Source organism: Salvia hispanica, chromosome 3 (assembly GCF_029641045.1).
Source record: "Salvia hispanica isolate PSC_SH4W2 chromosome 3, Shi_PSC_v1, whole genome shotgun sequence".
In the NCBI taxonomy this organism is placed as follows: Eukaryota; Viridiplantae; Streptophyta; class Magnoliopsida; order Lamiales; family Lamiaceae; genus Salvia; species Salvia hispanica.
In genome coordinates, this window is record NC_142694.1 from 19926164 (window position 1) to 19951433 (window position 25270).

At 33.9% G+C, this 25270-nt stretch overlaps 2 protein-coding genes across 3 annotated transcripts; both read right to left on the minus strand.

Moving 5' to 3' along the window:
• Positions 1–3945: 3945 nt before the first annotated feature.
• Positions 3946–6448, minus strand: LOC125216901 (putative zinc transporter 10). Its single transcript, XM_048118687.1, has 2 exons — positions 5662–6448; positions 3946–4626 (listed from the first exon to the last, which is right to left on the minus strand). The coding sequence occupies exons 1-2, from the start codon at positions 6265–6267 to the stop codon at positions 4171–4173; spliced, it is 1062 nt and encodes a 353-aa protein (XP_047974644.1). The 5' UTR covers positions 6268–6448; the 3' UTR covers positions 3946–4170.
• An 11762-nt stretch (positions 6449–18210) lies between these two features.
• On the minus strand, positions 18211–20399 carry LOC125216152 (O-fucosyltransferase 23-like). Of its 2 annotated transcripts, none has more exons than XM_048117789.2 (2): positions 20215–20399; positions 18211–19868 (listed from the first exon to the last, which is right to left on the minus strand). In XM_048117789.2, the coding sequence occupies exon 2, from the start codon at positions 19764–19766 to the stop codon at positions 18474–18476; it is 1293 nt and encodes a 430-aa protein (XP_047973746.1). In that variant the 5' UTR covers positions 19767–19868; positions 20215–20399; the 3' UTR covers positions 18211–18473. The 2 variants fall into 2 exon arrangements, with proteins under 2 accessions (XP_047973746.1, XP_047973747.1); XM_048117790.2 differs by lacking the exon at positions 20215–20399 and adding an exon at positions 19991–20197.
• Positions 20400–25270: the final 4871 nt, after the last annotated feature.

Sequence of the window (25270 nt, forward strand, 5' to 3'; positions counted from 1 at the left end):
TACCGTTGTAAAAGCTGGATAAAAAAAATAAAACGATTAAGTAAAAATGTAAAATGGATAAATAAAATAAAATAAAATAATTAAGTAAAATACAGTTAACAATTTTGATTAAAAATGAATATAGTGTTTAATGGTGCTAAGAAAGAAATAAACACACTATTAATCTCCCCGGCCAGAGCATCGTTCCTTCTCCCTCGTCGACGCTCCTTCCACATAGTCTCGCCGCTCGTCCCGCCTGTCTTGCCTTCCTCACCCGCCGTGCTGCCGCTTCCTCTTCGTCTCCGGCATCTCTCTCGTTGTTGCCGTCCAGCCGCCGTCTCACCCGCTTACCCGATTCCCTTCCTCACCCGTTGTTGCCATCCAGCTGCCACGCCGGCGTCGCTGGAAAGTTTCTGGAGTGGTCGCCGGATTTCGGGCAGATTCGCCTCCATGAGATAAGCACTGCAATCATAAAATTAGTGTACATTTAGTTCAAATGAAATCATAAACACTGTCTCAATTAATTATACACTTATTTATAAGTATTTTAGAGCTTCTTTGAGAAGTCTTGCAGTAATCCATTTGATTTTAAAGCTTCATTGAGAAGCCACTTTTATTCAATAGTAGCGGTCTCTTTTTTATCCAATGGTTGTCATTTCTTATAATGACTAAGAAGGGTAAACAAAATAGCTTTATATTTTCCCTCCAAAAAGGATAAAAATGTCTTTTCATCAAACTGTCACTTTAGATTAGGATAGATTTGAATTAAATAATATTAAATAAATTCTAAAAGTTTGTAGTTAATTTTAAAAAAAATCAAAATTACAATTGAGACCGCATACCCGAATCAAATTCGGGTCGGGTATCGGGTATTGGATTTTGGGAATTTCGGGATCGGGTACCTGAAAATTTTGGATCGGGTATCCGCGGGTACCCAATTTGACAGGCCTAGTTGCAGAGATGGAGAAAAAGAATTAGGGTTCTTAGGGAGGAAGAAGAAGAATGAGCGGGAGAAAAGGGGGAGAGAAATTTGAAATGAGTGTTAGGATTTTAATTTAGGATTTTAAAATGTAAAAGTCAAAAATAAAAAAAATGTTAAATTAGCTACAATAATTAAAATAAGCTAATCGGGTCAAATTTTTACTAATTGACGGTTGACCGTCGAGAATTGACGGTGCCGTAAAAAATGGATGCAAACGATACCATTTTTCATTTGTTTTGGACTTACTTTTTGAAAAGTGAATGTTCTGAACCAAAATTATAAATCGATCATATTTAAAGGACCAAAAGGGGATTATGCTCTATTAAGTACTAAAAGTTACTCAGAGTCCATGGTAATGACATTCAAAATTGCCCATAAAAAATTGATGATATTTAAGACCTCATTGGGTAGACTATCAATGTTACGATTAGTTAGGATAATGGCTAGTTATATTTCATAGTGACGTGTTTAATAGTTTAATAAACTATGTTTAATTTAGATTTAGTAAAAAGGTATATGTCATGTTAAATTTTATGTACAATAAAATTATCTTAACATATGCTTCAAGGTGGCTTCTTCGGGCAATAAAAATAACACGGGTTATTCGCTAAGGCAAATATAAACATTGGACGCACGATTAAAGCACGATAAAAATTTACATTTAAAATGAAATTGGTTGATGTAAGTTATAATCATGTGGCGTGGCTGTGGAAGATGGAAGAAATGTTGGAGAAAATAAGGATGGTTGGTAGTAGTACTAATGAGCCCACAATAACGTGTGACTGATTGTGATTTCTGGGTATTACAATTCCGTGTGGGGGCGCATTTTAGACATTCGTCTTTATTTTAAAATTTTGAATTTTATAATTTTTATGTTTATTTGCCAAAAATAAATGTTCATTACTCCTTGTACGTCACATAAGTACATACCGATAATATTGTGGTCATCGCATCGTATACAAAGGTTCTGCATAGCATGATAATTGCAAATCATAACTAATACTCTCTCCAGTCACATAGAATGATGAATTTCTTTTTTTTTTCGTACCATAGAAAATAATCAATATATATTTATGGTATGAAGGGAGTAATAAAAATAATACTACATCTGTTCCTGAAAATTTGTAACTTAGTTCTATTTTTTGTTCGTCCCTAAAAATTTGTTACCTTTCATTTTTTCTATTTTTGATAGTGGACCCCACATTCCACTAACTCATCACACTCAGATTTTATTATAAAGCTAATATATAAAAGTAGGACCCACGTGCCACCAACTTTTTCAACTCACATTCTATTACATTTATTAAAACCTGTGTCGGGTCAAATAGTGACAAATTATGAAGGACAGAGGGAGTATTAATCAAATGATAGTATAGGAATTTTCTCCGGATTTCCATTCAAATATTAGTCCATATTTATTTACATTTCCTATCATATTTTTGCGTATTTTGAATAATTTTCTTGGAAATGGACTGCTTTGTCTCAATAACTTTTGCCCATAACGTACTCTTAATCCAATAATGAAGCTTAAATAAAGGCCCAGCAAAAAGCCCATATTATAAAACCTCCATTTTATTCTCATTGTAGCCCAACTCTCTCTCTCACACACACACAAAACCCATAATTAGCTGGCAGATGCACAATTTTAGAGTAAAGTTCAATTTTGGTCCTAAATATATGACCGAAATACGAATTTGTTCCAAAACATTCACTTTTTGAAAAACGAGTCCATAACAAATGAGATTCGTGTCGATCCGGTCTTTTTTTAACGGAGCCGTCAATTTCCGAGGTCAACCGTTAATTAATACTATTTTGTTGACCGGATTAGCCATTTCTTATTACTTTAGCTAATTTTATTTTTTTTTATTAAAATTTCTGAAATATTTGTAAAATAGAAAACCCTTAAAAATAAAAACATGAAAAACATGAATCAAAATCTTTTCTTTTTTAAATTCTCCATCTCTTTCACTTCTTCTTCCCCACACCACCAAGAACCTAATTTTCTTTCTCTAAAACTTGGTCCAAATTTTGAATCTTGAATGTAAGTCACTGAATCTATGTCCCTGAATTCCGACAATGTTGAAATGCATATTAAGGTTCTGAAACTGGATTTGAAATACCTATAAAGCATTATGGACTGCTATTTCGTCAAAGATGATGCGGAAAAATAGAATGAAATACATCAAACTAGTCCAGCATATTCATTATCAATATCAAATACGTTCTGAACATTTACAATTCTAAGCATGACCAATGCCGATTGATGTCAAAAACCCCTATGGCAAACAAGTATTCACCATAAAAAAATAGGTACCCACCATCTAAAAACCAGTACTCACCATAAACATATGGCCAACCCTAAACAATTTTATTAATGGGAGTTTCAAATTACTATTAATCTGCATACATGGCAATTTTCGGAATCGGAAGCACACTCGCTCTATAGGGTCATCTCTTTGGTTCACACATTTATTGCACGCATCCAAACCAAATATATACTCCATATGATGAATGATAAAAATATTCTACTATGTCGTTTGGAATTAGAATGATATAGGAGTATTCATTAGTTATACCCTTACGGTTTCGTTATATACAGTCATAAATGTATAGTATATAAAGAAATAATATACGCCCCATTGAATATATAGACATTTAGTAAATCTGATGTATGTATTTGAAAATGATTGAGTCTTGATTAAATGGTTATGTGATGCATTGCAACTCAATTATACCATACCATTGTCAACTTATCATATCAACTCACTACTCTATGTACCTTATCACTAATCTCTTTATAATTAAACATAGTTTACTTTCTATAAAATTAAATTAACGAGGCCGGTTATATATACCAGCTAGTTGACCACAATAAAATCGAATAAAACTATTGATTAGATATGTATTATTATTGATTCACTAGTAATAATGAATTTCCTTCGCATGCATAATAAATTTTTAAAAAAAATAATTTTCCACTATCCTGAATGAGAACAGTTAACAAACGTCTTATTTCACAATTTTTACAATAATCTTACATCTTAGCTGAAACTTGTAGAAGGCTTGAAAATACCGAAATTTCTAACATAACAAAAATTTGAAACACAAATAATTTCCCTCCACAAAAGGGAAAGCGCGCGCGCGCACACACAAATAAACAAGCATACACATTTTTTTCTTCCCAACAAATTTATGTATGATTAATTATTCTAAGCCCATTTAGCCATAAGAGACATTCCTCCGGCCCCCAAGAGCACGGCCGCATACGACTTGAGTTGAAGCTTGATGCTTCCCTGCAGCTTTGGCCCCATAAAATCGGAGGCCAAGAGATCGACCAACGCCATGTAGATCAAGAGCCCCGCCGAGGAGGCATTGAGCAACCCGACCGTGATCAAGGATCTAGGGCTGTTCTCTTTGTACATGCTGGATAGGGCCATTCCCAGTGCGATCCCAAAAGGAGTCGTCACTGAGAAGAAGAACGCCATCGCGGCCTTCTTCACAAAATTATACTCGGCCTGGAGAATGCAACCCCCGAGTCCCATTCCTTCGAACATTTGATGGAAGCAAAGTGCCGCGATCAGTCCTCTGATCGAGCAAGTGTTGTTCGATGCCCCCAACGATAGCCCGATTACTATCGAGTGAACAATGATGCCCAACTCCAACACCTATCAAAATTGCAATTAATTATTTTTATTAATTTGATCCATGATCCGTAATCACGCAATCAAACCAAAACCTGCTAACCATATTCATATCTTTATGCTTACAAACGTAAATTACTTATCGTCGACTTAAAAAGATTACGATTGAAAAAGTAAATAAAAAGCAAAATCTAGAAAGATAGCAAAAGTAAAAATGTTCCCAAAAAGTCATTCCTTTTTTCGTCGATGATTGCGTAAATATAAAAATAAAAATATGGGATAAGTTTTACATAAACAATAATTGTACTAGCTAGTAATAGCTTCTTTAAACTCAAATTTTTAATTAGCCATGCATATAAATCATTCCAAGTCAACTCTAGTTTTTGAAATAATAGAAGATACAGATTGTCGTAGTACCTTATATCATTAATGACAATTAATCAACTCAAGATAACTTAAACAAAAGGTAATTAAATAATAATTTATCAAAGTTGCCAACTAGTTGACTAGATCCAGATCAAAGTACCAAACAATACTAATTAACTAATCACACACTAATACCACATTAATAACATACATGAATTTTAATAGTATAAAACAAAATAAAAGAGAAATGGAAAGAAAAATGTCAAAAAAAATACTCTCATTAGCAGTACATATTACCCCGTCCGTTCCGTTCTAAGTGATACGTTTTCCTTTTTGGTACCTCTCACTCTAAGTAAGCCGTTTCCTCTTTTGGCAACAATTAACTCACTCATAACTCTCTTTACTTTACTATTCGATCAACTAAACGCCCCTATTTCAATTCATGTGCCAAAATAAAAACATTTCAATTAGGCCGGGACAAAGAGAGTACGACTTTTCATATAAAATTGATAAATATTAGAAAAAAAAAGAAAAGGAAATACTCCATAATTGAAGTATTTGTTAGTGAAAAATGAAATTTATCTTACTCCTATTAAAACGATAAAGATTAATTTTGATGAACGGCAAAAATAAAATTATATTTTATAGACTGAGGTATAATAATTAACCAATTTAATCAAATTTCACACTCACCATAGCAATAACTCGGTAACGCAGAAGCTGCGAACCCTCCGCCACCATCTTCCCGTGGCTGTGGCCGTGTCCGTGGCCGTGGACCAGACCTCCAACGCCCTCCTCCACGGCCGCGGCACCGCCCTCCGGCTGCACGACGCCGCCCTTATGCTTCTTGGAGTAAAAACTAGTGGCCATGGAATCAATCATGAGCGTAACGATGGCGGAGAGCATAGCGACGAATCCCGTGAACGGAAACTTATGCCACGGGTTCTCCTTCAAGCAATCCGACGAGAGCATGTCGAAGGAATCCGGGAGCACGTGCATGAACCCCGTGGCGAGGATGATCCCGGCCGCGAACGCCTTCACGATCACGAACAGGCTCCGCTCGGGGCTCAGCGCCGGCACCGACTTCGTGAACAGCGGCAGGCACACGCCGATCATGCTCGTCACTAGGATCGACACGATCGCGATGATTTTCAGAGGCAGCGCCTTCTTCTTGTCGGTGCAGCCGTCGGCGGCCGCGTCGCCGCCGCAGGCCGCTACCACGGACTCGGCCGGGGCGGGGAGGGTGGCGAGGATTAGGAGGGAAATGGTGAATGAAATTAGAATGAATTTGGAAGTCATCTTTTTTTTTTTAAGTTTGGATGAATTAATTCAAGTTTTTTGCATGGAATTGATGGGAAAACGGCGGGGTTTTATAGAATGGAGAGTGGATGTGAGTGAGGTCATTTTATATTTATTTATGATTGTAGAATTTGATTGAAGGATAATAGTAGGAAGTAGTACAGTATCGAGATGGCATGAAATGTGTTTGGAATTTGGATTGAAGAATTTTATGTGATTAAAATGGAATTAGGATTATTTGGATTTTGGCATGCGGTGGGCGTGGGGCCACCGCGTGGAGATCGGATTACGTGGCAGTATTTATGTATGTACGTGGCCGTACCAATATGCACCATCGGCTGGCGCCCTCTTCTTCATATAATAATAATAATAATAATAATAATATTAACAGTTATATTAATATTATTATATTTTTAAAAGTACCGGAACTTAATAAAATGTTATACTTCCTCCGTTCCACTTTAGAAGTCCCGATTTACCATTTTTGAGTCTCATTTTAGGAGTCCCAATTGAAATATTCCATAAATGATTTTAGGCTTCACATTCCACTAACTTTTTTCCACTCACATTTTATTATAAAACTAATATAAAGAAGTAGTTCTCACATTCCACTATCTTTTTTCAACAACTTTTTCTTTACATTTCTTAAAATCCTTGCCGAACTCAACCGGAACTTCTAAAATGAGACGGAGGGAATATAAGTTAACCCTTTTTTACGGTCGGGTTTTATTTGTGTCCTGTTAGAAATATAGTAATGTTTTTTCATTTTTGGTTGTTTCATTAGTATTTTGAAAATGAAAATAATATCATCTATGCATTTTTCTCTGTCTTAGTTTATTCTATCTTCATTAAATTACAACATACTTATTATTCATATAAAATCTCATGTCGAAAATACAAATATTTTATATTTAATAGATCAAGGAAATATATGTTACTCTCTTCGTCCCATAAAGATAGTCTCATTTTGACCGCCACGAGTTTTAAGAAATATAATAAAAAGTAAGTTGAAAAAGTTAGTGGAACGTGAGTCCTACTTTTATATATTAGTTTTATAATAAAGTGTGAGTAGGAATGAGTTAGTAGAATATAAGATCCACTAAAAAAATGGTAAAAAGTGAAATGAAATAAATTTTGTGGGACGGATGAAAATGGAAAAATAGGACAAACTTTATGAGACGGAGGGAATACTTACCAAGATGGACGTATTTTGAGTAAATTCTAACTTCAAGAAGCTGTAACGAAAGTATGGAAGTAAAACACTTCGATAATAGTTCTCATAATCCCATGTAAGAAAATTACAATCAATATATAAACTCAATTAACTACGAAAATATGTGAAGTCTGATAAAACTAACCCACTAACTATTCTATTAATTTACAAACCATGAAACTAAGATAATAGACTCTAAATAATGGGTCGCAACGCAATTGGCAGCCAGGGGCGAACACAAAAATAAAAAAATGATAAGGGCTATAATTTCTAGATTTTATTTTAAAGTATACTTTTTAGTGTTTTAGCTTATTTATAAAGGCTTTTATATAACTAAGTTGCCTTAAATTTAGATAAATTTTAAAAATTTATAAAAGAAAAATTTTATAAATTTTAAAAATTTAGATAAAGGTTAAAATACCATTTTGTCAGGGGCTTTAGCCCCACCCTCATTATACCAACGCGAAACTGTGGTGACCTTAAGGTCACGGGTTCAAACTCCACACTCATTGAATGACTTTCGGTCTTAGTTCATAAATCCGATCGAGCAGGATTAGTCGGATTCCGCTAAAAGCAAGTTAGGTACACATGCGATTAAAAATAAATAAATAAATACTAACAGACTCCAAAATTATGACAAGCGTGTTCAGTCGTTGGCGGTTTTGATTCAATTTTTGTAATCTTTTTCTCTATAAAAATTCTATTAGAATAATGACTAAACAATTAATTCATAGCATTATAAGCAAAAGCATACAAAAAAAAAATCTAACGATCAATCAAATTAGGTCTAATCCCAAAAAAACGTTTAAAATCCTTACGAGTCAGGGTCGCGAGGGGAGGGAATAGTAACTATGAAAGTACAAAAATACTTAACTAAAAAAATAAAAAATAAAAATAGCAAAAATGTCTTAAAACAGTAAAATATTATTACATCAATATTATATCAATGTTCATGTCTATATTTTTAAAATACGGGAATCTCAAATTATGAAAATGTAATAGACTAAAGTTTTGTTCTCTCTACAATTTATATATATCTAATACATTCATGAACAAATTACTAAAGTGATATTAGTTTATAAACAATAATTAGTATCAAAATTAATGGATTACATCCTAAAATCAATTGATAAAAGGAGGATACTAGTTTTAATTTTCTCTTAATATCGATGTGAAAATAGTTATATGTTACTCCCTCCGTCCCAAGGAAGATGACCTCTTCCTTGGACGACATGAGATTTTATGCAACTTTTATGTAGTGTGATGAGTGGAGAGAGTAAAGTAAGAGAGAGAATAAAGTAGAGATAAATGTGTTTCCATTTTAAGTTAATAGGTCATCTTGGTTGAGACAAACCAAAAAGGAAAGTGGGTCATCTTCAGTTGAACGGAGGAAGTAATTTTTAGTTTCAATTGCCAACACCCTCCCTCAAATCTTTCAAGGTAAACCATGAAGGGGTTGGACTTTTTTCCTGATCGGTTAGACTGTTGGTCTATATTTTATGCGAAAATATACTACTGGGTCAGTCAGTTTTTTCTATTTCAGCTCGGATATATTGTTAAATTAGTTAAATTTAGCCCACAATCAATTAATGACCTGATCTGATCCCAAGATAGAAGTCCATGAATTCCATCTGAAATAAGAAGAATGATCCATGAGATTTATATACTACTAATATTTTAAAGTTTTAATTGCTAACCGATGGTATGTTTTTTGTTTCTTCAGCATATTTTTTATTCTATTTATTTGGTTGCAACTTTTGTACGACTGTTTTAATTTGATGTTTCTGATTTTGCGGTTTAACGGAGCTCGGTTATGTTGGGATTCACTATGTTCTGTATTCTTTTTTTTTATGTTGAGACTCTTAATATCAGAGTCTTACTAATACGGAGTACAGTATATCTTAATTTTCTTTTATTGAACTTTTGGTCATTTTTTAGTTTGAACATTTTATACTTATAAAAAAGCAAAAGAATATAAAACGTCACACAATTAAATGTATACTCCCAGTTGCACGATATATATTGAGCTCCACCGAGTTATAGTTGTAGATCAATTTAAAATAACAAAAGAGATAGTTTCCTGCTTTAATAATACAGTCTGATTCCTTTCTATATCCGTGAAACTAGCGACAGCACAAAAATATAAAATAAGAAATCCTGATATTCGTGAAGCAATGAATAAAAAAACTTAGTCAAATGCCAATATTATGCTCTTGGATGGTAATACATTAGTATCCAAACCAGTAGGTATGTTAAATGTCGACATTATTGCAGAATGCCAACTTAATTTGACTTTTCACACTTCAATGGTGGTTCATATTTTTTTTTCCTTCTTCCTAGATTAAATACCGATAATTAATACTCAAAAAATAATGGTTTGGTAAAACTTAAATTTGTAATAGTTGTAAGATGATAATTAAATAGAAATCGAGTCTACGTTAAATGAACTTATATTAAAAAGAAAATAGCGAAAGTTACATGGTGAACGAACAATTATACTATTAATTTTATTTAGTTTGTTTTTCGTGGTTGAATTACTGTTACAAGAATATTGTAGGTGAGTATGGAATAAATTTGGTACTATTATATAAATTGAGGTCTGTGCAGCATTAAATGTATAAACTTATTGAGATTGAAGATGAGAAAATGATTGTGATAAAAGTTGCAAATAAAGTTCGAGAATGAATTCTTTTGATTGTCATATTCTATGATCAGAGGTTACTAGTTTCAGTTTAAAGCTCATGCATATCTATCTGTTTTTTTCAGGATTGTGTCTTTATCTATTTATAAAGTTGAAATACCCCTGTGTATGTAATTAAATGTGAATAATAACTACTGGTATTTAAGAAAGAACCGACTACAGTTATGTATATCTACATATGATTTTATACTTTTTTTTATATACTCAGCCTTGACTTTACTAAATATTTCAAATTAATTTGGAAACATTCAATCTATAAGAAAATTAAAATAAGGTAATGGCAGTATTCATGTTGTCGGAACTTGAAAAAATATGAATTTTCAATTTGACTTTTGGCACTGCCAAGTGCCAATATTCTTATTTATGTTAAATTTCCACGTAGATGTCAAAATATACTGGGAATATGCTATTTTCTGCAAATAATCATTTAACCCTTCGAAAATATCTATTCAGATTGTGTGTATGGGCGTGAGGAAGAGAGAAGAGAGAAGAGAGGGAAATGAATTTTATTTTATTAATTTAGGGGAAGTAAAATAATGAACAGAAGTTCTGTAAAGATAATTATTCATAAGCAATGGCGGAACCACGTGACACTAGTGTTGGATCTAGGAGTATAAATTTTATACAAAAACCTTTATTGATAATTTAAATTATTCAAAAATATACTTTCAAATAAAATTTAGAAAAAATAGCCCTTGCTAATGTTATTTTCTGCATCCACCCATGTTCATAAGGTATAATGATCTGTTTAGATATGTTAAATAAAATCTTCGGTAGACAGCAATGGCTGATCTAGGTAGGCTCGACCGACTTATTGTAGCCATGAAAGTTAGATAACTCCACAATGTTAATGTCTTTTGAAAATCAGAGTCTCCAGAATCGGAGCAAGAGAGGGGAGAGAGAGAGAGCGCGATAGAATTTCTTATGTGTGTTTGTTATTTTGTTTTTAATAGATAAACAAATAAACATAAAATTTTTCAAATTCATGCTACGCAACAAATAATAATCTATGACTAGGCTAATACAAATACACAATATGTGTTCACTGTTCTGTCACTTATGTGTGTAAAAATGATTGAACTTTTGGGCCTAAATTAAAGTAGGGTTGAAAATAGGAGTAACTATAAGATGGGCTATCTTAATCAATTGAATTGCGCCTAATTATATTAATTTGGTAATTTAGGCTGAATTGTTACGAAACCGAAGCTAAATAAAGAAAGAGTTGAACTACGCCATGTTTAAATCTTAAATAACTTATTTAACTGAACTATAATTGCATTTAATTGGTTTATCTTGATAAATGATATGTACTTACTCCGTCCAATAAAATTATGTGAACTTTTGGAATGATACGCGTTTCATTAAAAAATTAGTAAAATACGATAGATATATATATAAAATTAATTGGTGTATTGTTAATGGAATAATGGCCCACCTTATAAGAGAGTAAAAACTTACTGATGCACCTTTTATTAGTACTAAATAAACTTGCAAGCATACATAATGGATTTAATATATCTAATGGTTGGTACCGGATATCGAACACATGGAAAACGATTACAGACTGACTATCTTCTATTAGGATTCATTCACTATTTGGAAACACATTTGATTTTAGTTTTGAAAACTAAAAAAATTGTAAATTAAACAAAGCAAATAAACAATCGCGGATAAAACACAGAGAAATAACATATGAGATGTGTAAATCCAGAATAGTTATGTTTTATACATGTTCCAACTACAACAACCTAGCACAGTTCAACTTCACTAGAACGAGTTACATAAATATTCACATGCGGCACAAAGTAAATCACATACACTAGGGTCGTCAATCCTAGATTTGTAACTCCAAAAAACACCAAAGACTCATATTGTTCTCACTCTCATTTAAAAGTAACGTTTTAAAGGAAAATAATTGTAGCATCAACTAAGCTCATCTAACATGCAAATCCTCTCTCGATTACTTTACAAGTCAATAAATCATCGCAGAAGGTGTCACTCAAACATAAAGCATTATACGACACTTATAACTGAAGCAAGTAATGAACAAAACATATATTAAATAAATATAAATTGTATAAACCAAGGTCGTTAACAACACATCCCTAAAATTCTATGAATTTAGCTACTCATAATGAAATATACTAAACATATACTCCCTCCGTCCCACTTAAAATGCAACATTTGAGAATTGGCACAGGATTTTATGTAGTGTTGTTTTGTGAGTTAATGAAGAGAGAGTAAAGTAAGAGAGATGAAAAAGTAGAGATAGAGTTGTTTCTATTTAAGGAAACGTTTCATTTTTAATGGGACAATCGAAAAAGGAAAACGTTGCATTTTTAATGGGACAGGGGGAGTAGTTTGTAGGAAAAACATTGAAATCATAAGTACTAAGATAATAAAACTCAAATATTGAATCTTGTAGTCTTGATCTTCTCCCACGCTTCAAACTCCTTGAACGATAATGAACAGTGGAAGGAACTTTCAAATATTATGCTCTGATATAGAATACAGCAAAACGTTCCTTTGATGATGCTTTAGGAGATATATATAGCCTCCAAGTTGTGTACAATGATATGGTAAATCTACAATATAGTATGGCAAGTCTTGGAGAAAAAATAAGCAATTTCTATGCGCCGCATTTTTCCAGTGGGCCGCTGCACATTGTTCAGCGGTTGCTGGCCAGCATTCCGTAGCTTCTGGATTCAAATTAGCGGTCGCTGCGCACACTCCAGCAGTCGCTGCGCGTGTTCTCTTTTTTAGCTCAATTTTCCGAAGCGGACTGCTGCATGGGTAGCGGTCGCTGGCTAGCTCGAAAGCTCTAGACTTCCAACTTCGACCTTTTGCTATCTTTTTAGGCTCTATTTTGCACATTTCTTACTAAACACATCAAAATACTAAAATAGATAAAATATGCAAATAATTGACATGTAATGCAACTTTGACACTCAAAACGGACCAAATAATGACATTAAAACAGTGCAAAATCCGAGCGTATCAACTCCCACAAACTTAACTCTTTGTTTATCCTCAAACAAAACATAAAAGAGTCATAAAATAGACGCACAGATTGCATAAGGACTAGACGTCGTAATTTCCTCAAAATATAAAAAAGATGGATTAAGAATGAATTAACGCAATCAAATCAAGCAAGACTCATTAGTGGACTTTCATTATTAACTCGTATATCACCTTGGATTCATACACTCACAAGCAGGCAAACTCCCAAAGATGGAAAGTGTGTTTATCTCTCACTCTCAAAGTGTATATGACAATGTGTATAAACACTCAAATCATAAATCATGCAAAATTTACCGTAGGCTTACTCAAAGTGTAATCCTCCATCCACTAGGTGTGATTAAGCACCAAAAGTCCGAAAGACCTTTATTTAGGTTATAATGTAGGTCGTTTGGTAGGTGGGGAATATTTGGCTAAAAAGTGACTAAAAGTAAAAATCCCGAGTAAAATAGACTCCACTTTTTCTTTCAAACTCAAGACACTTTTGACATTTATTTCACTTCAACTCACTTTCCCAATCTTTTGGTTTTCTTTCTTTTTCTACATAACTTTCCTATCTTTTTCTTTTTCTTTTTTTTTATATAAGTATATAAGGGCATCCTTTCTAGATCAAGTACACTTTGAATTTCTTCTATTCCACAACACGTACTTTTGTACTCAAACATACTACTTTTTCTACTTTTCATTATTTCCCACTCATCTCTCCAATTTATTTACAAAATAAAATAAAATACTATACTATCCCAAGGAATTGTCCCCATTATTTTGACTTCCAAAAAATAGACTTAAAGGCTCAAAATTGGCTCCAGAGGGTAAGAGATTTTTAAAAAGGGTTATAAACTTAGGACATAAAAGTAGGCTATGAAAAGATTATCTAACATCTTCCCTTATCAACTTAAACACTATGTAAACTTAGGCAGACTAGGAACAAGTTCTAGAAACATGTACATGCATGCGGATAAATCACACAAAAAAGAATTTAAGGTTTAAATCTCACAAGGTATAAACATGATTCAAGGCGAACAAAGATGAAAAGAGCGTTCTATCATTGGAAACTTGGTCTAATGTGTCCCTATACATGCGTGTTTCTAAGTTCTCCATGTTATGTTCATGAAAATCACCACCTTTTCAAATCATGCGGATTTCCCACACCAAAGTTTCCGGTGTAAATTTTGCCTACATGGAATGTCGATACTAAGTCTAGAGCATCCATATCAACATCTGTCATTTGTGAGGCATTTGTATCATGTTTCTGTTTCAGGCGTACCTTCTTATGTATTCTCTCATACAGAGATTTGACCTGTCAATTCTCCGAAATACATCTATGAGGTGTGATCGGGGGATTTTTGAGGATACTATCCCAAATCCAATGCCATTGATGATAAGACATAGTTCGATGGGTGAGGGACTGCATGAGAAACATATCAATGATGTTTAAGAGAGAGAAAGCACGGGGTCAATTTATGTTGCATCTGTCAGGTATATCATATTGTTACCTAATAAGTACTAACAAATACAAAGTTCTAAAATGATTATCTTCTTGTTTGATAAGAGAACTACGTTGACGGAGACGATATTGGGGTACTTGATTGTAACCACGAGTTCCACACGAACTGCATGAAGCAATGGTTGCTACGAAAGAATCGGTGCCCCATCTGCCAGCGGAAGGCATTTGACAATGATGGTCCTAGTGCTTCCTAGTGCTAGTGGACACGTGTAAGTAAAACTAAAAATTAATTGTAACTAAAAGAAAATTTGGTCAGATGAATCATGAACTTTCACAAAAATTTGGTATTTCCCACAAATTTTAAAAGTGGTCTTATAAATCACCAACTTTTCAAATCGTGCAGATTTTCCACACTAAAGTTTCCAGCGTAAATTTTGCCTACGTGGAATGCCGATACTAATTCTAGAGCATCCATATCATCTTCAGTTTCATCTTCCCTACACGATGGAATGTAGCTCCGACTATTATCCCTAGTTTTTTTGGCATTCAACGTGGACAAAAAATTTCCGTTGAAAACTTTAGTGTGGGAAATTCGCACAATTTGAAAAGTTGATGATTTTTAAGATAATTTTTTAAAGGTTGTGGAAAATACCAAAATATTACTATGAAAGTTCACGATTTTTCTGGCCAATTGCCCTAAGTAAAACTACAAAATTATTATACAAGTAAAAATACTACTAAACTATCGGACCGCTTAACACTAAGTGGACACGTGTTCCACAAGCACTTTTATTTTATACTCCCTCCGTCCCAACTAAGTTGAGATAAAATTTTTGGGCATGGAGATTAAGAAATTGTGTTGAAAAGTAGGAGAAAAGAATAAAGTAGGAAGGATAGAAAAATAGTAAAGTAGATGGTGGAATAAAATAAGAGTGATTGGATGTTTTGTTTTTTGTTAAAAAAAGAAATAATTCAACTTAGTTGGGATATCCCAAAGAGAAGTACGACTCAACTTAGTTGGGACGAAGAGAGTATTATAGATAGATAGATTGTTTTTGCAATTACTAACCTAGATTTTAAATTCCGTGTGAACATTTTACTTATTTGATCTTCTATTGATAGGTAAATATTATTAACAACCCAAACACTTAAGAAATCAATAAGATAAATACAAGTTATGAATAATATTTGGTTTAACTTCTAGATTTAAATTTGTAGAATTGAAGTTGAATATGAGAGGTATAGAGTGCATAAGAATAATCTTCTAAAAAACAATATAATTACTTAAGTGGACAAAAAAAAATAGAAAATTCAAATTATAGTCGGTTTTAGGGATAAAAATGAAAGCGAATTTTCGTTCCGCTTTCTAAAACCAAAGAAACGAACTACTATGAAATAGGATATGGAGCTGTGAAAAAATGATATTATCACCCATTTTATTAGTGTCATCATCTTGCAATGTTTTGTCCTCCAATGGAGAAAAAATTCAGTGTTTTAGGCATACACACCATACTGGACAGCTGATGTGATATGGCCTACTTATAAAATTTTGACAACTAAATATATACATGGACTACATAGAATGTAGAAATTTTACATGTCCCTTACATAACACGTATACCTCTTCTATATACACACATTAGTTACATTGTATTTAATGCACTTAAATCTTTCACATTAAATATAGATTATGAAGAAAAATTTACATACGTAATACATTACCAATTTACATTGTGGGAAGCGTACTTTTTATTGCTAGCATTGCATATAGGAGTAATATTTAATGGCATTGTTTTCTTTTATTGCTAGCATTGTGCACAATAAATTATCTATATGTTTATTATATACCGTACAATTCTTATTTTATTTTTCCGTGGCACATTAATTTGGTAATTTATATTCTATGCTAAAATATAAAGATAGTTAATAAAATTAAAATGACCAAAAACTATTTTTATTATATTAAATTTTCGTTAGTATACCACAAAATATCACTACAAAACAAAATATAGTGAACGATTTTCATAATAAATAGGAATTAAATTTAAAATAAAAAATAAATAAAATTAGTATACTCAAATCACCAACCATAAAGTTTAATCATATCAACATTATTCCATAGTTTGTACATAAAAGATTTTCATAAATAAAATATTTTCAAGAGTTTTGTGATGACTCTAAATTTGAACTATTATTTATTTATTTATTTATTTTATTTATGAAAATATTTTATGTTAGCGGTAAAAAAAATACTTCCCACATTTAAATTGGTGATGTATATATACTTGTGTAAATTTTACTCCTAGTCTTATTTGGTGTGAATGGTATAAATGCATTGAATAATGGTAATTAATGCGTGTATAGATATTTGGGACATTAAAATTTCTATATATATGCAGCTATGTGTGTTTATAGGTAGAGGTGTTATCCATGTATATCTAGTTGTCAAAATTTTATAGGTAGGGCATACCATATGAACTGTTCATCGTGGTATGCCTGGAGCACTAATTTTTTTCTCCAAATATGGAGGATAAGTGAGCGTAGTGAATCAAGAACAAGTAGTTGTGCTTGCTTTTGTTATAGCCCTGTAGGTTAATTGTGCTAGACGTATTAAGAGAATTTCTTATAGGGTTGTTCACAATAAAATTAGCACTACTTTCCCAAGACATATTTCCAAAATCATTATCTGTGTTATGTATGCATGTAATGTCATAATAATTGGATAACTTGCTTAACAAAATTGTGAAATATTTTATCTAAGGCACGCTCCTAGTACATTTGTGTTCACTAGCCGAAGGTAGTGTTATTTAAAGGACATTTTTGGTTCAAAAATTAAAGAAAACATGGCTAGGTGAGATAATAAATAAAGAAATTTTATAAAAAAATCGTAAAAATTTGCAAAAGCCATTCCAATATTAGTACATCAAAGTTCAATGGTTATGTGTGGCAGTATTTTTAAAATATAAAGACCGCAAATGATATTATATAGCATGTGGACAGTACTAAAACTATAGTTTTCTCCAATGATAAAAGTTTTAAAATGCCCACTATATTACAAATATCAAAAAAAAAAAAAAAAAAAAAAAAAGTCATGAAACAGTGCAAAAGTCATTCTAGCAATATTATACTCCATCAATGTTCTAATGATATTTTTAAAGAATAAAATCCGAGGATGGTATTACTGCAAAAATTCAAGGACTAAAAATATAGTTTTCTTTAATTTATATTCATTTGTCTATTAAAGACGACGAAAATGCATTATCAATGTATCAATCCGTCAAAAATAGTAGTGTTGGCCTACTTATTAAAAGAGGTAGAGACATATGTATATGATAAAAGAAGGTAATCGAAGTGTATAATCATGTCTATTTCCAAATCATATCATGTGATTTCATATGGTGTTATCGTAGGTAAGAGTTAAAGACAAAACGACAGGCCAAAAAAATAATGTTGGTGTTTTCCAAAAGAGATGTTTCCAAAGCAATGCCAATTTTAAGAAACTGAAATTGGAGTGGGCCACTAACAAATGGAACATGTTAAAGCAACTATAGCCTATAGGCATAGTTCAGATAAAAAAATCAATATTTATTACTACAACAAGCATAAAATCAACATATAAGATCAAATTGCTATTCAAACTTAGTGATAACAAGTGAAATAAAGATCTATGCATTTAATCATTTAGAAGACCTAACACATTCCAAATGACTATAAGAATAACGAATTTAAAGATTGCCTAACACTTGAGACATACAAGGCCACAATCATATAGTAAAAGATTGCCTAAAATTTGAGATATACAAGGCCACAATCATGTACCTCAAGAATCACCAACACGAAACACGGTTCGAGCCATAACTAATGGCTTGGAGGCTCACGTCCGACATATTAGCTGCCCACGGTCGCGGACCATTTGATTCATCCTCCAAATTATAGGCATAAGAAGGCCACCTAACATCTAACCCACACCGTTGTGCAACACCGGCGCTCATCATCCACTGAGTTCTCTCAAGAACGACAAGGCTAGAGAAAGTCGAGAAGGTGTTCCCGACAAACACATCAGATCTCAAACAAACTTCATAGTCTATAGCTGATTGGATCAGATAAGGGTGCTTCTTGTATACATCAAGGACCCCCAACTTCTTCTTCTCGTAAGGAAGCAAGCCCTCGCCCCACCCCTCGAGTATAGAGTTATCTTCGAGAAGATTGTCTGCAACAGCAAGGTATACAACAATAGGGGTTTCTAATCCAACAATGCTTCCTACTCTTCTCATGATTTGCTCCTTGCTGCTGCAAATCTCGCTAACGTTCAATCTCTGCTCGAGTTTCTTGCAATGTATCATCCAATCCTTCTCGATCCTCATGTGCACAGCTACATAAGGCGTGCTCTGCAACGTTGCATTTACATTAACTTGCAAACGAGAATCTCTACTCCGTTCCTCCTTACCAATTTCTCTAATCTTCGACACAACCTTATCAGCCTCTCGAGATATTTCCTCCACCAAATCCAAGCATTCAAAAATCTTTGCATAGTCTTTAGCCGGCCAATGATCGTGCCACAAGAAGGGATTCTTGCCAACTACTCGGATCACTTGATACTCATCGTAGGGAGCCTTCCCGAACTCCCTCAACTGCTCTAAATCCTTCTCGACCGTCCATCTCCTCCCACTCCCCTTTTGAAGCTCAAACACATCCCTCGTGTCCAAAACCTCTGAGTATCGCCCTAACCGGACAAACCCTTGACAACGAGCATTGAATTCTTCGAATTGGAAGACTTTATCAAAGGAAATAGGCCTCAGCTGATCAACCTCTTTGTAGAACAAGGAAGCACTCAAACTAGGCATAAGGAGGGTTCTATTCAGCATTCTTGCAGTCAAACAAGCTCTCGCAAATGCAATTTTCTGATTGTTCAAACCCCACACTATCTGAGGAACCTCCAAAAACTTCGATTTCTCATTGTCGAAATTCGGATTCAATCGCATTCCACGAAAGTTCGAGGATGAAGGAAGCCATATTGTTTTAATCATCAAAGCAACAACAAGAAATGCAGCACATTTGTAAGGCAGAGAATTCATATGCAATCCAAGCAATTTCAAAGACTTAAAACAGAGTAATTCCATTCCAAATTCCAATCCTATCTATATGTCTCTATGCAAATTGCAATCAAACTCAATCCATCAATCTGCATTCATTCAAATTCCTCCACTCCAATCAATGGATTTCTGAAACAGGGCACAAGAAGAAAACACACAAAATTACAAATTGATTTGGATATTTCGATAAAACCCAGAAAAGCAACACCGAATATTTAACATAAATAAATGAATAGAAAAGCAAAACTGACTTCACTAAAAAAAGTAGATTCCAACAAGCTTTAATCGATGAGTTTACGTAAACCCAAATCAAGATTTGCTAGAAAGTTCGAGCTTTTATCAAAAGAATGTTTTTTTTCAGCTCAATCCCAGAAAATCTACGAAGCACCTCGATTTCATCGTCGAAGAATGAAAATTAAATGAAAAGAGCAAATGGGCCGCGCAAATTTCGAAGAATTCAATTTAAAAATCTGACCTTTTTTGTTGTTTTAAGAGTGATTCAGCTAAAATTCAAAAATTGGTTGCATATTCCGTGATAAAATTCTGAGGAAACCCCACCGCGCTTGATCATGCAGAGATAGTGAAAGAGGGTGTACATAGAAAATGACAAAAAAGGAATTGAAAAATTAATGTCAGATATGGATTTGAGGAGGTGACAGAGTAAAGATTAGTTGACAAAAGGAATATTGTCGATTGTGCTATTTAATTATTTCAACACCAAAATAATACTGGGGCAGGGCTTACATACAGCTGTTGCTATTTTATTTTTAAAAATATTGCATTTAATTAAAATACTAATTTAATTGAATTTTATAATGAAAGTAAGAAATGGACAAAAAGTTAAAGAGTCTAACACATGAATAATTAAGGGAAAATGTTGGATTATGATTGTTGTTTCTCTAAAGAATTGTGTTTAAAAGTGTTGTGTCTCATTAATAGTATCTACAATGATCGGTTTTAATAAGAGTAAATGAGACCAAGAGATGAGTTTGTTGCTCAATAATAACATCAAAACTTCTTTAAAAGGAAAAAAATGAAAGAATAAAGAAGTAAGTAGTGATGTGTTGGGATCATGGGGAGATCATGAGTTGGGTGAGTGGTGGCCTACACAACATATATAGTAGTTAAAGGCAATGGAATTGATAGACCCTATTTTCATAACATTTCATCGTTTCATGTCATAAATTTGTATCTTGTTTTCAAAAACTACCTCCATCCATAAAAAATAGATAAAATTGTAAACAATATGAGTTTCAATACACAATTGATCTAGTAAGAAAGAGAGAGAATGTGGTTAAAGTAGTGATAGTGGATTGTGGGGTCCATAATTAGAATAATGTGAGGATTAGTATTGGTTTAAAACTTTTTATTTTAGAATTAGTAAAATTTTAATGAACGATCCAAAATGATAAAACTGATCTTATTTTTTTTTATAGATGAAGTATTTTACATGCAAGTGCACTGGGTTGGGCAAATGATATCTATTAATGATGGTCCACATCATATTTGTTGTCGTTCGAAGATAGAAAAAAAATGTAGTAGTATATTTGTGTATTTTATTGAGATGATGTGAATAAATTTATCAAATTTCAAACATCATGACATATTGCAAAATTGGTTGAACAATGTGAGAATGATACTTAGCCTCGTTATTTTGTAGAACTTTGTTTTCCCTTTGTGTTGGTTTAGAAGGGACCACTTTAAGATTCAATTTGGATAATTTATTGAATGCAACATGGAGTTAGAATAAATTCACAATGCCGGGTAAAGCATTAAAAACGAAGAGAAAAAGGAAAAGGAAAAGGAAATGAAGAAAGGAGAGTATGGACAAATATAAGTCTGTCTATAAAAATAGACTCATTTTGAGTCTTTATTTCTAAATTAAAAAATTTCTCTACCATACTTTACCTACTTTTTTTTTTCTTATTTTCCTTACTTTACCTACTTTATCTTTCATATCTCTATTACTTTACCTATTTCATTTTTTCATAGACGGAAAGAGTATTTGTTATAAAATAATTATACGTATATTCCATTGCACCCCATGAGGATGAGGGGCCATGTTGCATGATGCATCCATCATCAACAAACAGCTTAACATGCAGTAATAATTAAGCATTTGAGTGATGGTGTGTTCTGACATTTTATAGTTGTGACCATTATGAAATTTAGATGATTGCAACTACGCATTCGGGTTTCGGTTCAGTTTTTCGCCCAAACCGACCCGAATCCGAAAAACCGAATTTAGGCTAAAATTAAAATCGAACCGAATCGAAAAATTGAAAAATCAAAAATCGAAAAACCGAAAACCAAACTTAAAAAACCAAAAAAATCGAAATTTCAAAACAAAACCGAAAAACCAAAAAAAAATAGTATATTTTAATATATCTAATTTATTTTATTTTATATATACTAATAGAATATAAATATATATAATATAAAATTAATATAATATATATAATATTTATTATATAAAAATATATTAGAAGAATATATATTATATATATGATATAATATACTAAATTAATAGGATAAAAATATATAATAATATATTTAAAATATAATTCGGTTTTTTGGTTTTTCGGTTTTTTTTTAGCCCAAACTGAACCAAACCGAAAAACCAAAATTTTTGTATTTTTAAAACCGAACCGAACCGAAAAACCGAAAAAACCGAACCGAATTTCAAAATTTCGGTTTGATTCGGTTCGGATATTCGGTTTTCGGTTATTTTGCTCACCCCTAATTGCAACTTCAAATTCACGCAAAATGAACAACTAACTAAAACTTAATACTCCTACTATAATCGACTAAACAAATGAACTAAAATAAAATGATACTCCAGTACTAACTAGGTAAATCATCACAAATTCCAATGGGATTACGCAAACATTAACATTTCGAATCGTGTTCACTATTCGCTTAGTTTGGTTTCTGGGACGAACATAAGATCATCCCCATCCGTGCTCTTAAATAAGAGCACGGAGGTGGGCCCGGATCCACTTTTACTCCTTGTCCTTAGGCAAGAGCACAACACCCACATCCGTGCTCTTCTGCAAGGACAAGCTCAAGGGTCTCACTAGTCTATTATTTCATTTAAATACTTCAATTACTAAAAACATTTCTACAATATAAAAATATATTAAAATATAAAAATTACATAATTAAATCCTAAAAAATAAAAAATACATAATTAAAATTCTAAAAAATAAAAATACATAATTAAAAAGTGAATTTTGGGAGAAAAAATTGAAAAATAAATTAAAAAAGTGTGTAGAAAACGGATATAATTTATTGAGAAGTGGGAAAATATTTTTTTTATAATTAAAAAATGATTTTTAAAATTAAATTCAAATTTTTTAAAAAAAATTACAAAAAGAAACGAAATTGTCGTTGGCCAATCGTGTGCCGCCACGTAAGGCTGTTCGGCGGCACGGACGTGCTCTTAGCTAAGAGCAGCGCCGTGCCGCTGGCACGGACGGACAGCTCGCATCGGCGGACGGACGAGCTCCTGAAATCATACCAATCTCGACCTTTTCAGCCTGAAATCGAACCAGAAATACCGAACCCTACAATAACAGAAACATGTCAGACACAGAAGATGTCAAAAACAATCCAGAATAACAACTGGGGAAACTGAAGAACAGCAAGAATGTCACTGTGGCATTCAAGCTTAATGGGAAGAACTACCCATTATGGTCTAGACTTATGAAAGTCAAGATTGGAGGCATAGGTGTCACATATCAAAAACGAACCGCCAGAACCCGGGAGCAGGGGTTATGACGATTGGGAAGAAGACGATTTGGTGGTGTTTTCGTGGATCGTCGATAACATCGAGAATGAAATTATCGCCGACTTCGCCCACCATCTGACATCAAAGGCACTATGGGATAGCCTTGCTGTGACATTCGAGAACAAGGAGGACAAGTATCTCATCTACGACCTGGAAGAGAAAGCAATTACCATCAGACAAGGGGATCTGGACTTAGAGACGTATTACCGAAGAATCAATGAGCTCTGGATTAACATCGATCGATGTCAAAAACAGCCTATTACTTGCTGCGATAAGGGAGTCGGCCAATACAGAACACATTCCAACGAGAAGAGGCTGATCAAGTTTCTGACCGGCCTGAATCGGGAGTATGACTCAATCAAACGGGAGATCCTCAAAGAAGACCCCTACCCATCAGTTGAATCGGCTTACGGTTGGGTGAAGACGGAGGTGGCTCGACGTAATATCATGCCACCGGCGTGCCTCCTCCTACCGAAGCCGTCGGCAGTTACACCGGAGATACATCATCTGGGGGAATTGAGAGGGGATTTGCTGCCCAGAGTCAACGCCCATCACAACGAAACGGACCGCCGCGCCCCGCCGCTACCGGCCGACCGGGGAACCGGCAAGACATGTCAAAACTGTGGTGCTCTCATTGTGGCAAGCAGAAGCACACATACGAGACGTGCTTCAAGAGATTGGGGTACCCGGAGTGGTGGGAAGAAAGGCAGAAGGCGAGAATGCCCCAATCTCAGGCGAAATTGGCCGTCGGAGTGAACGAGGAAGGAATGCCGAGACAAATCGGGACCGGAAATCATGGGGGCAATGATGGACAGGGGTCGACGGCGAACTCGGAGGCTCATCCCGGCGGCGGCAACGTGCGGGGGGCTGGCAATTTCGCCGGACGCGCAGAAACGGCGGGAGGATTAGTAGGAAGGGGTGGCGGCGCGGATGGAGGTAACGGGTTTGGTTATAAACCAAACCCTAATATTTTTGCTAAATCCCATATTTTACCACATAATTCCTATTTATTACATAAAGCACCCCACATGTTTAAAGACCACCCCCCAGATCCTCATAAATTTAAAAATGACCCCAGCTGCATTCTAGAATCTCATATAGGCCACATCAGTCAGGATAATTGCGAAATAACCCCAATTTTATGTGATTACTTTTCTGAAAATCCTTTTGCACCACTAGAAAAAATTTCCGCTGCTTTTCATGCTCAAAATGGAATTGGAACACCAAAGGGTTGGATTTTTTACTGTGGGGCAACCGATACTATGACCCCCGATAGAAATGATTTTAGTAGCCTAGATGAGATTACTACAAGTTACATTAAGACTGCGAACGGGGAATTAATTAATGTTGTGGGTTCAGACACTATTGAGATATCTCCTACTCTAAAACTCAGAAATTGTTTATATGTCCCGACTTTGTCTCAGAGATTGATGTCTATAAGTCATGTCACAAAGGAGCTGAATTGCACTCTCCTAATGCACCCCAATTTTTGTATTTTACAGGATTTTCAGACGAGGAGGATTCTTGGGTGTGGCACTGAGAAACAGGGACTCTACTACGTGGACGAGATAGCTCAACATGGTAGTGCGATGTTGGCTCACAGATCCACGAAACAAGAAATTTGGCTGTGGCACCGAAGACTAAGACACCCTTCTCCTGGTTACTTTAAACTTCTTTTTTCCGAACCTTTCTATTCCTAGTGATTTTTCATGTGAGATTTGTGTTTTGGCCAAGAGCCACC